Source organism: Trichomonas vaginalis, chromosome IV, assembly GCF_026262505.1.
Source record: "Trichomonas vaginalis G3 chromosome IV, whole genome shotgun sequence".
Lineage (NCBI taxonomy): Eukaryota > Parabasalia > Trichomonadida > Trichomonadidae > Trichomonas > Trichomonas vaginalis.
The window spans coordinates 28,163,654-28,181,105 of record NC_067206.1 but is presented as its reverse complement, the minus strand read 5'-3'; the positions used below and the strand labels follow the sequence as shown (position 1 = coordinate 28,181,105).

Sequence of the window (17,452 nt, the reverse complement as noted above, 5' to 3'; positions counted from 1 at the left end):
TACAAATCAAAAAAATTTAAAAATGGATGCCCCAATACCACAAGGTGGTATTTCCATGAAATTATTTATAGATCAAGCTAATGCAGAATTTGATGAAATCGCTCAGAAATTTCCAGAACCTAGACATTTAGTTTTTCCGAAATATTTGACAAATTTTGTTTTTTCATTGATTAATCCGCAACTTATGCAAAAATATATCGAAAAGAAAGTTATTTTGGAAAATGTTACTAGATCAGAAAGCAAAAAGACAGTATTCTTTATTTCACCTGGAGATCCTAAGAGTTTAAAGAATCTTTGTGAATGTTTTAAGAATATTCCCAATTATACGAAAGTTGTTCTCCTAATTCCACGTTACACACTTGTTTGCCAACAAATATTTTCACTTAATGGCTTCATCGCCCTTCAAGATTCTATTCCTAACAATCCTTCTGTCGAAATATCTATCTTTGACTTCCATGCAGACTTCTTACCAGTAGAAGATGACTTCTTTTTGATGCCTGGTTACAGAACTTTTCTACAACAAGCTGTTGACCACGATTACAGTGAAATATATAATGCGGGTCGTGCTCTAGCCAAACTACAAACCGTATTCGGACGAATTCCTGAAGTTTATACTGTTGGTTCAAATGCAGTTAGAGTTCAACGCGTTATGGACACAATGAATGAAACTACGAACGCTCTGAGAACAGCTACACCACAAATCGATACTCTTATCCTCATAGATCGAATGGCAGATTTATATACCCCATTAATGTCTCAAACTACAGTCGAAGGCCTCATTGATGAGTCATTTGGTATTAACTACGGCATATGCGTACCTCCTGATGGCACTATTCCTGAAAAATCCCTTACTCTTTCCGATCGTTCGGATATTTTCAGACAAACTCGCATGTTGAACCTCGAGAAGGCCACAGATACAATCCGCAATACTGTTAATGAGCTGCAAGCCTCGATAGATGCTCTCCACACTGAAACTTCCGTGAAACAAAAAATGGAATACCTTGTCCATGCGAAGAAAATGGGAGATCTCAAAGCCAAGTTCGAATCCCACCTCAATGTCATCAGTGCTGCTATCCAGAAGATCTTAGATCTCTATCCATCGTATAATACAATGATTACAAAAGAATTCTTCTTAGTCAAAAACGGCGACAGCCTTTTAGACTTTGCCGAGAACTTAGTAACAGTCTGGAATGACTGGTGCACAGCTCTAAGACTCCTTTGCCTCGAAAACATCGTTGGACAAACCCTTTCAAAGAAAACCGTAAATTACATTCAAAAAGAAGCCTGTTCAGAATTCGGATTAGAATGCCAGCCGATGCTTATTGCCCTTGAGCACCTCAAGTTCATTTCGAGCTCTCCGTTTCCTATCAAATTTGGTCCGATTTTGAAAGAGCTCAAAATTTTCCCAGAAGAAGATGACCCGGTCAAAGAGCCACTTCAAGGTTTTGTCCCTCCTTCAGTGAGGATTGTACAAGCTGCTGTCAGCGGGAACTGGGCAGCTGTGCAGAGGGCTTACGACAACAAAGTTGTCCCGGTTTCTCAAATTGGGCAATGTCCGAAAATTGGTGAAGGAGAGAAAAGGAGAGTTTTGGTTTTCTTCGTTGGAGGAGTAGCATTGTCTGAAGTTGGAATACTCAGGAATATCGGAAGACTCAGCCAGACAGTGGAGTTCATTATTGGAGCTTCTGAAAAGATCAACGGAAACCAACTGATTTCAGATTTGTTCCCTCCTGCTGCAAGAAACTGATTATTTAAGTAAAATGATTTGTGTTTATATATATTCTTAATCATAGTAGCGCAAGTTAAAATTGAAGCATATATTTGTACTAATAACAACAGATATTTTTTTAAAGGGGTGTCCTTACGCCCTTATGATATGGCATTCAATTAGGATGTTTAAGGTTGGTTTTCAATAACGATTCACGCCAGTTGTCAAAATATTGAATTAAAGCCAGATGGGCTTTATATGCAGCCTTAAGGGTGGCTTTCGAGCAAATTATCTCTTTTTAGCTCAAGCGAGAAATATCGATCCCGATAATTTTGATGATAACGAATAATTATCATTTTGGAATTCAAGGAATGTGATGTTAATTTTAACAATTAAATTCTTCATTTTCGTCTTAGTAAAACACCATCTCGACCACTATTTTTGAAACGACGATAGGTTTTATTTGGCCTGTCCGGGACCCAGAAATTTTCCAACAATTTTTTTGAATAAGAATATGGATTTAAATTTTCAAGCATTTTTTTAAAGCAAATATGGTAATAATCCAACTAAAGAATCATATGTTGGAACGGGTTCATGGTTTCAAAATGAATGAAAGAGTTATATTAACTGTAAACAATGTTGAAATACAAATAAATAAATATTTCGCTGTTGCATTTTCTCAAATGATTTACAATACTTATGTTTTAGATAACAATACACTAAAGATCGATATCAAAACGAAAGTAGAATCACAAGAAACATATGAAGTGTTGAAAGAGATATTACAATATAATAAAACAGAATTTGAATGCAATGATACAATATCGAAAGATCTTTTCTACATCGGAAATAAACTCGGAATACAAGAACTGATTGATCCATATAAAACACAGGTTCTCGACAAAAATAACTGTGTTCAACTACTCGAGATTTATTTTGATATTTGTTCTGATAGTAAAATATCAGAATGTGTTGATTTCATTTCTTCTCATTTCTACGAGATTGATCAAGATGATCTAAAATCAATTTCGAAGAAACTCGGATTTGATATCATTCAAAGTATTTTTAATAATGATAAACTATTAATCAAAGATGAGGATTCGATAGCAAATTTCATATTCTCTCTCATTAACGAAAGTGAAATTTTCTCACCACTCGTTGAATACATTCATTTCGAATTTTGCAGTGAACAAGTCATCAATAAAAATCTTGTCATTAGTGATGAAAACAACTATTTCAATATTATCAAATCTCTTCATGATTCATTACTTAGATCAAGAAACAGCAAATACGATCATACTCGTTATTTCATTCCAAGCGATTATCAAAACATTTTCAAATATCTTGATGATCTTTCAAGAAAAGTTGATCAAACTTTATTTGAAACAGTATGTGAAGACATTCTAAATAAAAATGATGATGAATTTCGTAATAATATCTTATTGGAATCATGTGAAAAAGGAAATCTTGCACTCGCTAAATCTCTGATTGAGCATGGCTGCGATAAAGAAGTTAAAAACAAAAATAATCAGACTCCGCTCCATTTATCATCTTTTAATGGTCATCTTGAAGTTGTTCAATATCTTATCTCTAATGGAGCTGATAAAGAAGCAAAGGATAATTGGGGAATGACTCCACTCATTAAAGCATCAGAAGAAGGTCATCTTGAAGTTGTTCAATATCTTATCTCTAATGGAGCTGATAAAGAAGCAAAGGATAATTGGGGAATGACTCCACTCATTAAAGCATCAGAAGAAGGTCATCTTGAAGTTGTTCAATATCTTATCTCTAATGGAGCTGATAAAGAAGCAAAGAGTAATGATGGAAATACTCCACTCATGTGTGCTTCAATATTCGGTCATCTTGAAGTTGTTAAATATCTTATCTCTGTTGGAGCTGATAAAGAAGCAAAGAGCAAAAATGGATATACTCCACTCATTATTGCATCAGCTAATGGTCATCTTGAAGTTGTTAAATATCTTATCTCTATTGGAGCTGATAAAGAAGCAAAGAGCAAAAATGGAGATACTCCACTCATTTGGGCATCAAGAAATGGTCGTCTTGAAGTTGTTAAATATCTTATCTCTATTGGAGCTGATAAAGAAGCAAAGAGCAAAAATGGAGATACTCCACTCATTTGGGCATCAAGAAATGGTCGTCTTGAAGTTGTTAAATATCTTATCTCTATTGGAGCTGATAAAGAAGCAAAGAGCAAAAATGGACAAGCAGCAATGGATCTTGCAAAAGATAATGTAAAAAAGTATCTAAAATCTTTAGAGTAGAAGTTCAAAAGTGACAAAATTTTAAACTAAAGGTCTCAATTTTTTTTTCAAATTAAACAAATGGTTATAGGAAAAATTATTTTTTGTTGAATGTTAGGCAGTGATCAGAACTCATCCAAGGGAAGATCATAATTGATGCGCACAAGATGAAACATAGTATATAAAAATTATATTTATCAATGTTGGATAAATATAAGCGTTTATATATGGGTGAGATCACACATGTGTTTTATATGAAGTTATTAAAATGATTTAAGTTTATAATTAATATTGAAAGAAATTTATTAAATAATGTTAGAAATATTAGATATAAGAAACAGTGATTGATAAAATACTAAAATATATTTACTACTTATACATTTATATGTATGAACATTGATAGTTTTAACATTTATATGTATTCATTGATATAATAATATTTCAAAGAGCATTTGATTATGAAATTTGCTTATTTAAAGGAAATATATTGAATATGAAATATAAAAAGGTGATAAACAGTGAGAGTTGAAAGATCTTAAAATATCTCAATTCAAAATTGGATATAACCTCTCTGTCCATTATGAGATAGCTGAGAAAGGAGTCCTAACTTTGAGAAAGGGCTCCTTTCTCAACTTTCTCCATCAATGATAATTGAAAAAGGTTAATAGATTGTATTTCCAGACTCTGAAGTCAATATAAGTCAGAGTCTGGATATTTATATCTTTAAGGACCGAGTCTTGACTAGTATTTCATATGGATGCTATACTTTTTTGTTATTAAAATAAAGATTTGTTGATAATTTGACAGCATGTCAAAAAGCGGTAAGTGCGCCAATTAATAAATAAAAAATATCAAGATAAATTTAAGATTTAATTTCCAACATGTGATTGAAGTTCATTAACTTCTTTCTCCAATTTCTTAACTTCTGCCTGGAGAAGAGCGATTGTTCTGGCATACTCTGGATTCTTATCAACAGTTGCAGGTTTATAATGAGGGCGAGTATTCTGATACTTTTGTTGAATTCTGTCATTATGAGTTTCCAAATATAATTGTTGGTATTTTTCGGCAATTTTTCTCTGTTCTGAAGCTTTCTTTTGTTTTTGCTGCAGTTCTTTTCGAACTCTTGAAATTTCATCTTTGATAGTTGATCTAAATTCTCTGCAATGTTCTAATTCGGCCTGAAGTTCATCATTGAGAGAAGAAAGTTTTTCTGTTGTAGAATTTTCATCGTTAAGAGCTTTTTGACATCTAAATATCAGGAGTCTTTGCTTCTCCAATCTCTTCTGACGCAATTGAAGAGGGGTCAATTCTTTCTTCTTATTCTTATTGTCCTTTTCATCTTCTAAATTTGTGTCTTCTTCCTCTTCTTCCTCTTCTTCGTCGATATTCATATTTCGTGCTCTGATTTGGGCAAGTTTTGCTGCCAATTTTGAGCGTTGGCTCATCCTTGAGTAAACTGATGACGACTCAGCCATAGAGTGGTTGACTTCTCCTCTCCTTTGAACACGTGACTTCTTGTCTTTGTTCTTGTTCATGTGGCTTTCTCGAAGTTCTTTGAGACGCTGCATTCTTTCCATTTCTTCAGAATCTTCTTCTTCCTCTTCGCCATTGTTCGTATATTCGCCGTAAGGGACAACAATGGAACTTCCTCTCATGTTTTGGTTGCTTGCGGAGAGTTTTGTAGGAGATGTCTGATTTGATAAATCATTATCGTCATCAAACTGAACTTCTTCAGCTCCAAGGTCTTCTAATTGTTGTTTATACTCCCTCTCGGCTGCGTATGAGTCATCGTCATTCAGATCAAAGTTTTCTTTATGCTGAGCAAAAAGTTCGCTGCGTTGGCATGTAAATTTGTTCTTGAGAGGTTCTGTAGAGGCGTTGAGTACATTAAATATGGCGGCATTGGATGCTAGTTTAGCATATGGATTGAGATGAGCAACCCATGTTGTATTTATATCAACAAATGTATCAGCAATTAGTCTGAAGCATGAAGATTCTCGTCTGAAGTGATCAAATGAATTTTGCATGATTGAAGCTATCTTACGAAGATAAAATACTATTTTCTGATTTGATGGTAAGTCTAAGACAAAATCTGAGTTCTTCTGATCAACATTTGGGATAATAACCCATTCGAAGAAGAATTCTTGACATTCTATTCTAAAAACGAATAATGAATTCTCAAAAGATTTTCTATCTTCAAGAGCTGTAGAAATCAAGTCAACAGCTTCTGAAATATGATATATTGGAATCGATTCAAACTCTTTTACTTTGGAATTATCAAGAGCGAAGTAATCAATAACGTTTTTATCGAAAACTAAACCGGATGAAATTAAAAATTCTTTTTCACCTTCTGGAGGAATGTAATATCTTGCGAATTGTATGCATGTTTCGAGAATTTGCTCTGGAGTGAATTTAGAATTTGATGAGCATAAACTTATTAATCTGTTAGTTTCTTTTTCTGGACATTCCATAAGTATATCTTGAAAATGATCGAAAACTTGATCGAAATTTCTTGTAATTGCAAATTTTTCACCAGTTGTTGAATCTTCGATGGTTACAGCATTTCCATCTGCAGAAATCTGGCAACTAGGTCTTGTAAAAGGTGAACCTTTTGTTTCATTCTTTAATGTTTCTTGATCAGGAATGAAAGCAAAAGTTCGCATTATTTTGTAAACGGATACCTTTTTTTTATTGGACTTTAGAAAATGGTATTGGACCCCAGATATATGATCTAATGTTGATGTAGAAGCATTTGGATTCTGTATTTTATGATTTTGCACCATATTCATAGGTTTTTAAAATATCATCTAAAGAATCTTTTGAAAAGAAATACACCTCCACTATATCTGTTGCTTAATCATTTAATAATCAAGGTTTCCTTCACTAATATAGATAGCAAATTTTTATCTTAATATTTAATAAACATAACGTTTTACATGGTAATAGAAGATGATTGTATCAATTTTCTAATACAAAGCCGTATAATTTCTTTTAAGAACGAAAACAAGACAAATCAGATAAGAAAAGTTAGTAACAAAGAATCTAAAGAAATGCAAATATAGGGCCTTCTGGTATTGGTTCTAATGATTCTATATACGTAGGTCTAAAACGTTTTGATGGTCGTATTCTAATTGGTGTGGTGGCTCTTTTTTGACCTTTTGGATGGCATACTTCATCTAAACTTATATCTTGAACGAAATTAATTGGAGAAGCATTTTCATCATGAGATTTTCTTCTTGGTTTCACTTCTTTAACAGGAGTTGTAGCAATTGGCTCGCCATCCTCTTTTGGTAGTGTCAATCTAATCTTTTTACTTGCCTGTATGTTCCTCTTTTGTGCAACAAGTCTTAACGGCGATCGATTTTCTTTAATAACAAGGCAAGATAGGCTTGACTGTGAATGATTTATCTTAGTGAGCCTAGGTTTAGGGATTTCTAAGTTATCTGTTATGTTCTCCATAATTAGAAGCGGTGTTTTTATCAAAAATGAAGAGCTTTTCATTACTGTACGTTAAGGTCTCAATTTTGATTGAATGGTTGTTTCAATTTTTCTGATGTTATTAGATGAAATAAAATCTTTCTAAAGTTGTAAAATGATATTGTGAGGTGATTCATTTTAATTCACCGATTGATCTCATATCTCTTAATGATTTGGTAAAAAAATAGATTTGTTCATTCTCAAAAGTTGAATATCTTGATCAAATTCACAACATATATATTTTCTAACAGAATTATGTAACACTTACATTATTGTAATATTGAAATTGTTGATAATTCATTGATTTCTAATTAAAAGACTCAAAATTGTGTCTATTTCAAATTGCATCATTCATGTGATGCCTTTCTAAGTAGAAATTAAACATAATTTCTAAGGTTTTCGTTTTGCGAAAAAAACGTACAATACGCAATTTCGCTAAAAAAACATTTAGCTAGCAATTTCGACCTTTGACTCCACTCAAGACGTCACTTTTTTAATTTTGCGGTATCATATTTTTGGAAAATCTTTATGAATATTATATAAAAAGTCTCTTTAATATCTATATTTCATATTTTTATCGATTTTTAAAGTTTTTGCGAAAAGTATTCAATTATTTTTGCTATTTGGTCGGGTAAATATCAGATTTGCGACATTTTCTGATATGATATTCAGATTCTACGTTGATAATAATGCTTATAGAACCCTCTTGCTATTGTGTCAAAATTGCGAAACCGATAGCAAAAATATCTCGCAATATCAAAATTGAGATATTGAGTGAATTATGCATTATAGAGATTAAAAATCTGATTTGTGAAAACATCTCATCAGTTTCTAGCTAATTCAAAAATCTTTACTATCTTATTCGATTAAAATGAAAAGGGAATAGTTTCATTATGCTTTAAATGACAGCCTTATAATATAATCATAGTTTTCGCTCAATATGCAGCATTTTTTTTTCGAAATCTATGGTCAATATCCTAAATACTGATTGCTTTGCATTCATATCTCTTACATTTTCTATACCCACATCACTATTCATTGCTATTCCTATCTTTTTCATTTTTGTTTGTTTCTCATAATTTCTCAAAAAACATGATAACTTGATATTTGTAAATATCATACTTTTATGGCATTCCAAACGGGAACCGCGGTTGGTTACCATGGATTTCCGTCACCGGTCACATTTTAAAGATTTTTAAAGCCTTATAAAAATATGCTTTGTAAATCATTTTTTGTAAATCGGCAAAAATTTGGTAATTTTCTTCAACTAATAAATCTGCGAATAGCATTTATAATACAAGAACAATCTTTTAAAATGCGTTTGATTCATTTTTGTATAATTTCATATAGGCACATATATTCTTCCGGGACTTTCCGTGATTTTACCGTAAAATCATTAGTTTACACCAATTTTTCCGTACTTTGAATAGTTTACTGCACTTTTTCCGTAAAATTGAGTTACGGGAATCCGCAAAATTTCCGGACCTCATTTTTCATAGAATATAATAATAATATTTGATAAAAAGATATATTATTTATATTTTTGATTTTTGAATTACGGAAAAAGTGAATTGTTAACTTGATTTTTTTATATGGTTAATTTTTCAAATGATATTATGAAGATCTAAAATATTAAAAGTAAAAAATTGAATTACGGAAAAAGTGAGGTCAAAAGTGAAATAAATTTGCAGAACAATTTTCATTGAAATAAGACATTGAGTATCACACTTTAGTGAATCAACATCTATAAGAATGAAGTGTTTTGAAGCTGAAATAATATTGAATAGAAATTAATTTTTTCTGAAATTTTGAATGAAATTATGGGAAATAAAAAAATTACTAAATATTGTATTCATACAAATATATTATTTTAAAGGAAAAATAGATGCTGATAGAAACGATGAAAAATTTTGAAAACTTTACAATTAATTTATGTTCGTTAACCACAGAGCTTGCAATCCAAAGCTCACGTTAGACTACAAGAGTCATGAAGTCTCATACTAAGGGATATCCAACATATATTTTAATAATCTAATGTTTGTGACAAATATTCAACATAAAATTAAGTTTTCGTTTCGTTACAAGGCATTCATACTTTGGAGATATCATATTTAATGTACAGAAAAGTTAATATTAAACAATACATGCTAAAGAATTAATAAATAAGATAATAAAATAAATTTATACGTAATTACTTTCATTTAATATGCTTTATGCTGTATAATATTGATTAAGAGGCATTAAAAGGTTCCAGAATCTGCTTTTATAGGCAAGATTTTTGATAAAAATTTAAAATTTTGAAAAATGATGAGAAAAGGAAAAAAAGGTAAATGAGAGCAAGAGGAGGGAAAAAAAAGAAAAAGAAAAGAAAGGGAAGGGAAGGGAAAAATAAAAGAAAGAAGGACATATAAAAATTTAGATGCGCATTCTTAATGCCGAGGCGGCTTGCCGCCGAGGCGCGATTTTTTTAGGCCTCTACGGTAACCCGGCAATGTTTTTTTAAATCTTGTACAGCCCTACATACTTTATAACGTAAATAAGAACTTGACCTATTAAGAAAAGCAGTAATGAAAAGAAAATCTGAAATTCATAAAAATTACAAGTTTCTGATGACAATTAGCTTAATTAAACCAGGTACAAGATTATATAATTGTATTTTCTATCCAATTATCCATATAATATCTTATCCAGAAAAAATAACTTGATCAATACCAAATGATTTTTTAACTAGTAAATAAAGTATTTTCTTTACACACACATTGTATATCATAGTTTTTTTTGGTTTCGCAAAACATCCAAAAACAAATATGCTATAAAAGTGACAATTTTAGCAAAACGAAACCCTTATAATTTCAAGTTTGATAAAACGAAAATTGAACGCTAACGCACTTTGATGAATTTTCTCATCGATTTTCTTGAAATAATTGAAGAGCGCAGTTTCCAGATAAAGGCAATATCAAAAATTTCATAAGGGCAGCATTTCAAAGCTGGTTGAATATCAATTCAAAATCGTGACCAGCTATTCAGCCTCTCAGATGGGAATATGTAATACTACATGGATTTGAATTATAAAAAACTGTTCTGGACAAAGATCATCAATCCTTCACGTACAGTTTCATCCAATTACACCTTCGTTTTTCGTGATCACTTAAAATGCCTTCCCACATTTGGTTGATTGTTGACTCTTTTCAGGAATATTAATTGCTTAAGTATTTACAAAGTTAATAATAATCATTAAGAACTATTCATTTTTTTTAGGAATATAGCTGAGAAAATGATACAAATTCATATACTTTGTGCTTAATAGCACAAATTTGCAGACAAAACTTCATGCTCATAGTTTTAAACAAAAAGAAGCGTTACATCGAAATGCACTTTTAATACAAACATGATAAAATAAAATAGTTCAAAGATCATTATGCTAGTGGATCAGTATTTTTGATATTTTGGATTCATATTAACTGAGAATTCATATTTGCACGAATTTTGATAAATTTTTGATGAAATTGCTGTTTAACAATAGTATATTGCTTAAGTAAATTGTCTCTCTTCTTCCTCTCTTCAATTAGAGTCTGCAACATTTGAAATGATTCTCCACTTGTTCTTTCCGCTTCTAGGCGATGCAGATTTTGTGAAAGAGTCGCTTTAAGTTCATCAATGCTCTCTTGTAATATTTGTTTTCTATCTTCTTTTAATTCTTTGTATTCTTTTGAAATCTGCTCTCTTGCAATTGAAAGATCCTTTGCATTTTCTTTTAATGATCGTAAAGATTTAACGCAATTTTGGTATTTGTCATCAAAAGACGCGCTTGGTTTAATACCATTTTCTAATTTTCTGATATCAGTTTTATGTTTTTTGTTTTGATGAATAATAGATGCCAACTTATCATTTATTTCCGTTTCTTTACTATCTATTTCGATATTTTCTTTGTTTATCTCTTTTTGAAGGGTGATATTATAAGATTTAAGCTCTTCATTTGCATTGTTGAGTATATTTCTTGATTTTACTTTTTCTGCTATAGATTTAACTTGATTTTTAGCAATTATTTCTTCTCTTTGAACAATTTTTTCGTTAAGGATACCCTTACGTGTCAGATTTTTTGCGCATACGAAGAAGTCATGCTAAACATGAGCTATAAAACTGAAATTTTAGCAACATATTTAAAACTTTTTAAACTACAATACACTTTAATATTCAAGAACAAAAATATTCTTTTTAGAAATTACATAATTATTTTATGTGAAATCTATATAAAAACATATTTTGCGAGCGTAACTTTTTTCTTTATAAGCACCTTATATGACTGATAAACTGTGAAGGCACATAATTGTTAATTCATAGAGTTGATATGTTTCCAAAATTGAGAGGAAATTTGAAAATTGAATACCCTTTCAATTCAATTTTCAAAAGATATCAGCTCCTTCAATAATTGAAGGACGATTTTGATCATTTGCTCTTAAAACAAGTATGCCATGGAGAAAAAAGTTACGCTCGCAAATCTGAAATATAACTATCATATAAAAAATTTAAATTTCTAATTTTTTACTCTATAGATATTATTGGCCACTTGTGTAATGCATAAAAGTTTATGTCATATGATACATACATTTGGAAGTATGGGAGACGAGGGAAATTACTTCTATGAGGCACTAGGATTTTTAAAAATTTCTCTATCGGACTCACCATTCAATTTCTCGAAAATTAAAAAAAATCAATAATAGCTAAAATGTATTATGCATAACAAATTTTAATGTTACACGGTATTTTTTGAACTTCATGACATGAATTTTCTTTATATTATTTTTTTTTGGATTTTCTATGATTTATGCGATAGGCTGGAACAACATTGTAAGTGCAATGATATCATTTATAGAGAAATCTAAAACTTCAGCATTCAGAACTCGCAACCACAAAAATATTCATTTGCTAAGTAAGTAAAGTTGATTAAGTTCGACACTTAGCTTTTATACGTAAAACCAAGTGTGTATTGTTATTTCTTGTTAAATTATTGAGAAAAAAATAAATTGTAAGAGAAACGATACTGATTATTGAAATAATATTGAGGGTAGCTGCAGATTTCTTCATTAACATGCCGGAAATTTGTTAATCTTGGTTTTCTATCATAAAATCTGTCGAAGAATCTAAAAACGGAGATATGAAATAGAGATCATGTAAATCTAGAGTATCCTGTCAGAAAAATAGACTAAGCATGTAACCCTTTTTTGGTCATAAACACTTTTTACCACTTAGTCATACAGATGATCATTAAATTTAAACGAGCACTTTTTGTCAGAATTTATTCTTTTACAAAGACAGAAGATTTTAGTATTATTTAATATTAGTGCTGTAGCAAAATTCAAAAAACGGTGAAAATTCAGTGAATTTTTGAATTCACATTTTTTTTTCGACATTTTTCTTGATATATCCATGCACATTAAGAACATAGCTTTGATACGCTTAAAAAAGCATATTTCATATGAAATTGTTAAAGAAATAAACAATTTATATAAAAATTGCACTTATGGGCAGTTTAAATATATAATTTATATATAACATATATACAAATCCATAGACAAAGTGCAATAACTACAATGTTGTAGAAAATTACAGCAGAAATACTGACTTTTTGAAGGATAATAAGAATTCTTCTAAATGTTGTATTTTTATAATTTGATTGATTTTTTTACTATTTCATTAATCTTTTATGAATAATAATTATTTTTAATATATGTGCTATTAAAATTTCAAATTTTGACTAATATATCTAAGTTATCTGAACGAAACATTTAGAAAATATCATACTTACATTGAAATAGCAAGTAGAGCATATTAATAGCAAGTTTCTTGGCTTTATATCTATCATCTATTGTTGTTTGATCAAACAAAATTCACTCTATTATATGGTGTCAATTAATTAAAACAATTTTTAATAGTTATTTATTTAGTGCGAATAAGTGCAAATTCATAAATGAATAACTTAATAGTAGAAATGAATTATCTGATATAAATCTCACATTTTGTCCATCAGAAATACTTTAATTGCATACGCATAACTATTAGTAATACGTCTGGAGTGTCAATTAATAACAATCCCACAACAAGTAAAATTCAGATTTTTATTAAACTTATTTTTTCCTAAAAGTTTTCTCAAATTACTATATATACATATGTGGATAAAATAATAGTAATATTGTAAAAAATTAGATAATTTTTTTTATTTGAGAACCTCTCAAAAGTTCATTCAATTTATCAATTGTTTCAGTTTGATGTATATTCATTTCTGGAGCCTAAAACTTTAGCAATCATGACAATATCATATTCTCTTTCTAACTACGCAATGTAAGGGTATCCTTAATTCTTTCCATTTCATCAAACTTGTCAATAGCGCGTTTTTTATTTGCCAATAAAGTATTAACATTTGTGGAGTAAGCTCTTATTGACTTTGCAAGCTTTAAATACTTTTTATTTTTCATATTTTGTTCTAAAAGTAATTGCAAATCTTGGCGTTCAATAAATTCAAGCTTTTCTATTTGATGTGTAAGTTCTGTTCTATGATTCTGAGCCATTAAAAAGAAGATTCTCTTCACAATTTCTTCGATTGTTTTTGGATCACAATTTAGAAAATCGTCTAATTTAACATTAAGGATTTCTGATATATTAGAAAAGTTAAATTTGTTGATATATTCTATAAATGTCCCGTTTTCTTCTTTTTCATCAAGAATTATTTCAGGGAATAATGTTTTAAAAGCATCTAATATCATCATATAGTCATCACACTCCTGAAATGTCTTGATATCGTTCAGTTTCCCTGTCAAATTCAGCCAAGAAAGTAAGGATCGAACAATATCATTCATTTGAATTTTTTGAGAATTTTTCCGATAAGTTCAATGTAAATTCATTTAAAATATTATTAGCAATATAAATATTGAAGAAAATTGCCTATAGTATTGAATTTCTTTCTTTTGAGAGAAACTGTAAAGTGTTGTAAAATCAATAATACTCAATTATCGTATAGATTGTTCTTTTATCGTTGTTTCGATTTGAGAAAACAATTCAATTTAAGAATGTTCTTGAATTTTTTATTAAATATTCTTGTTCTTTAGAAGAATAGAATTATTGGTTATGAGTAGAAATATCTTGATGATGAACTTATATCTGAAGGATTCAAAAATGAACACCCCTTTTGCATGCAGAATAAAATGATTTATAGCACGAATCATGGCATCATTATTCGAAATTTTCAAGTTATGCTTAAATTGATAGATAAAGACTAACTATTTTACATTGAGGAACCGACGATAGATGTTATCTCATTTCTTATCTTATTTTATGGAATTTTCGAAGATTGCAAAAGCTGAGGATTTCATAAAGTAGAAAATGTCACTTTTTCACAATTAATAGACAATGAAATGCTTTATTTGCTCTGAATCTCAACCTTCTTTTTATCTCAGCTTCGCAGATGAGGGAGAAGAAGGTGATAAAGTCGTTTTGCAGAGATTTAATCAACACCCAAAACAATTATTTTGTTTATACAACGATTATATATTATCGTGCCAAACTCAAAATTGTATTTCTTCCTTAAGTACCTCAGCAGAAGGAGAGTGTAATAAACAGAAATTCACCAAAAGTGACGGCTCTCAATTTTTTGACATTTGTAAATTCTAAATTGAATGAGAAAAATGAAATAATACTAAGCATAATACAATATTCTAGATTTAATTATAATTAGGAAAAAGTTAGTTTTGAGAGTACTTTTCATAGGCATATAGAATGAAATCTTCTGAAAAATAATATCACATAAACTCATATTATTTTCTAATATATAACTATTTACTATAAAAATCAAATTCAATGATGTTAAAAGCGAAGGATAAACCTCAAAATTTACGAATATAATGAGTGGGAATATAATGCTTATCTATCATAAAACCATATGAAATATCAATTTTTGCTTTACGCCTAATTTTTGACGACAATTAGCAAAAAATGTTAAATGTTAACACTCAGTCCATTTGAATATGAAAAATAAAATTGACTTTGATTAAATGTTTTTATTTATCATGCAATTCTTCTTGCGACCAAAGATTTGAATAAAATTTCAAAAAATAAGATAGCTTAAAAATAATATACGGTAGTGTTTACTAATAGATGAATAGTATATAAATTCTATTAAAATGGATTTGATCCAAAAAAATATAAAACCAAAAATAATTGTTATAATTTCAATGAAGAAGTAATTTAAAACAATTTTATTTATGATCAAATTTTATATATTTTGGAAATCCATTTTAATTGAATTTATATACTATTCATCTATTAGTAAACACTACCGTATATTATTTTTAAGCTATCTTATTTTTTGAAATTTTATTCAAATCTTTGGTCGCAAGAAGAATTGCATGATAAATAAAAACATTTAATCAAAGTCAATTTTATTTTTCATATTCAAATGGACTGAGTGTTAACATTTAACATTTTTTGCTAATTGTCGTCAAAAATTAGGCGTAAAGCAAAAATTGATATTTCATATGGTTTTATGATAGATAAGCATTATATTCGTAAATTTTGAGGTTTATCCTTCGCTTTTAACATCATTGAATTTGATTTTTATAGAAAATAGTTATATATTAGAAAATAATATGAGTTTATGTGATATTATTTTTCAGAAGATTTTGTGTTCTTCTTCAAAATTTTATTTTTTTTATTAAAAAGAATCTTTACAAAATATACATTTACTTTAATTAATATTTAAAAACGTGCTCTATCAAAAGTTCCAAAAATTCAATATTTTAGCTTTTCTGAGGTGTCACTTTTGATGAATTTCTGTTTACAACAGTGCGCCATCCTGTAACTGAAGGAAGTCCCGTTATTTTATCAAAATTAAAGGAATCAACTGCCTTTAAGTGGCGCGTTGTAACCATGAAATAGACTTTGACAAGGTTTATTATATTTTTATTTATTTATGTTGAAATATTAATATAAATTGTTTAATAAATATTCAAGCATGGATTACATTCAGCTTTTCAGCTGGACTATATTTAAACTTAAATAATTATTTCTGCACTTATATTTTAAGTATAGTTATTTCATTTGGTTATGTATCATTAAATTGGTTTAAATTTGTTGATAAAAAGGGAAAGTTTTCGAAATATGATCGACATCTCATCAAATTTGACATGAGATGTTATCCAAAAATGAGCAGTTAGAATTCTATACAATTTTTGGTATAATTATGACTATTGAATTCAAATTAAAATTGAATGGAGTGAAACAGTTTGGCTTAAAATATGAAATTCATGAGTCAGGTTGTGAGTGGAGCAAAATTTCGCTTGCAAATTTTGTAAAGCTCACAATCTGCTCTCAAAATTTCATTTTGCGTCAACAAAATAGTAAATTTTTAGATGATCAATATATACTATAGCACTAACGAGAATGCTGAACTCAGTAACTTTGCAATTAGGCCTTTCATTATCAATGGTGTTAGATATGATAGTGTAGAACAATATTTCCAAATAATGAAATTTAAAATTGAAGCTGTTTATACATATGATAAGGATTCGGAAGAAGGTAGAAAATCCAAAGAGAAAATTGATTCTTTGATTCAAAAAATGCAAAACACTAAGTCAGGATCTCTTTTAAAGAAATTAGGAAATACCAGAATTAAAAATGCCAAATTTAATTCAGGATTATGGACTCAAGAAAGCCAAAATGTCATGAGAGAAGGTATATTTGAGTCTTTCAAGCAAAATCCTCCATTCCTCAAGAAATTATTGGAAACCGGAGATGCAACTTTAACTCATAACCAAGATAAAAGCAGATGGGGAAAGCTCTTCCCAAAAATATTGATGGAAGTGAGAGAGCAATTAAAAGAAAGTCAATAATATAATAAATTCTTAGTCATGAACATATATTTGTTTTGGCTATTTAGCTGTAACATGGCAATAGCTATGAAGAACATAAAAATGCTGTTTTTTTTTGCCAAACACACATTTTCAAAATGTTATTT

General features: G+C 29.5%; 6 protein-coding genes across 6 annotated transcripts, besides 6 other annotated features; 3 read left to right on the top strand and 3 right to left on the bottom strand.

Moving 5' to 3' along the window:
• Positions 1-9: 9 nt before the first annotated feature.
• On the top strand, positions 10-1,811 carry TVAGG3_0182970 (vesicle docking involved in exocytosis; the record flags this gene model as incomplete). The annotated part of the gene is made up of 1 exon (XM_001316845.1): positions 23-1,747. The coding sequence occupies one exon, from the start codon at positions 23-25 to the stop codon at positions 1,745-1,747; it is 1,725 nt and encodes a 574-aa protein (XP_001316880.1).
• Positions 1,812-1,853: 42 nt separating this feature from the next.
• Positions 1,854-1,974: a mobile genetic element.
• A 339-nt stretch (positions 1,975-2,313) lies between these two features.
• TVAGG3_0182950 (ankyrin repeat, PH and SEC7 domain containing protein SECG-related family) lies at positions 2,314-3,990 on the top strand (the record flags this gene model as incomplete). The annotated part of the gene is made up of 1 exon (XM_001316844.1): positions 2,314-3,990. One exon carries the CDS (start codon positions 2,314-2,316, stop codon positions 3,988-3,990), a length of 1,677 nt encoding a protein of 558 aa, XP_001316879.1.
• A 732-nt stretch (positions 3,991-4,722) lies between these two features.
• Positions 4,723-6,639, bottom strand: TVAGG3_0182940 (uncharacterized protein; the record flags this gene model as incomplete). Its single annotated transcript, XM_001316843.1, has 1 exon — positions 4,839-6,632. One exon carries the CDS (start codon positions 6,630-6,632, stop codon positions 4,839-4,841), a length of 1,794 nt encoding a protein of 597 aa, XP_001316878.1.
• Positions 6,640-6,912: 273 nt separating this feature from the next.
• TVAGG3_0182930 (uncharacterized protein) lies at positions 6,913-7,470 on the bottom strand (the record flags this gene model as incomplete). The annotated part of the gene is made up of 1 exon (XM_001316842.2): positions 7,012-7,470. One exon carries the CDS (start codon positions 7,468-7,470, stop codon positions 7,012-7,014), a length of 459 nt encoding a protein of 152 aa, XP_001316877.1.
• A 2,297-nt stretch (positions 7,471-9,767) lies between these two features.
• Positions 9,768-9,976: a mobile genetic element.
• A 3,660-nt stretch (positions 9,977-13,636) lies between these two features.
• TVAGG3_0182910 (uncharacterized protein) lies at positions 13,637-14,304 on the bottom strand (the record flags this gene model as incomplete). The annotated part of the gene is made up of 1 exon (XM_001316841.1): positions 13,773-14,300. One exon carries the CDS (start codon positions 14,298-14,300, stop codon positions 13,773-13,775), a length of 528 nt encoding a protein of 175 aa, XP_001316876.1.
• Positions 14,305-15,050: 746 nt separating this feature from the next.
• Positions 15,051-15,087: a mobile genetic element.
• Positions 15,051-15,087: a terminal%2Cinverted (terminal inverted repeat of Banshee-A3 transposon ID:TVAGG3_0182900).
• A 1,156-nt stretch (positions 15,088-16,243) lies between these two features.
• Positions 16,244-16,281: a mobile genetic element.
• Positions 16,244-16,281: a terminal%2Cinverted (terminal inverted repeat of Banshee-A3 transposon ID:TVAGG3_0182890).
• A 434-nt stretch (positions 16,282-16,715) lies between these two features.
• TVAGG3_0182880 (conserved domain protein family) lies at positions 16,716-17,414 on the top strand (the record flags this gene model as incomplete). The annotated part of the gene is made up of 1 exon (XM_001316840.1): positions 16,848-17,327. One exon carries the CDS (start codon positions 16,848-16,850, stop codon positions 17,325-17,327), a length of 480 nt encoding a protein of 159 aa, XP_001316875.1.
• Between the last annotated feature and the right edge of the window lie 38 nt (positions 17,415-17,452).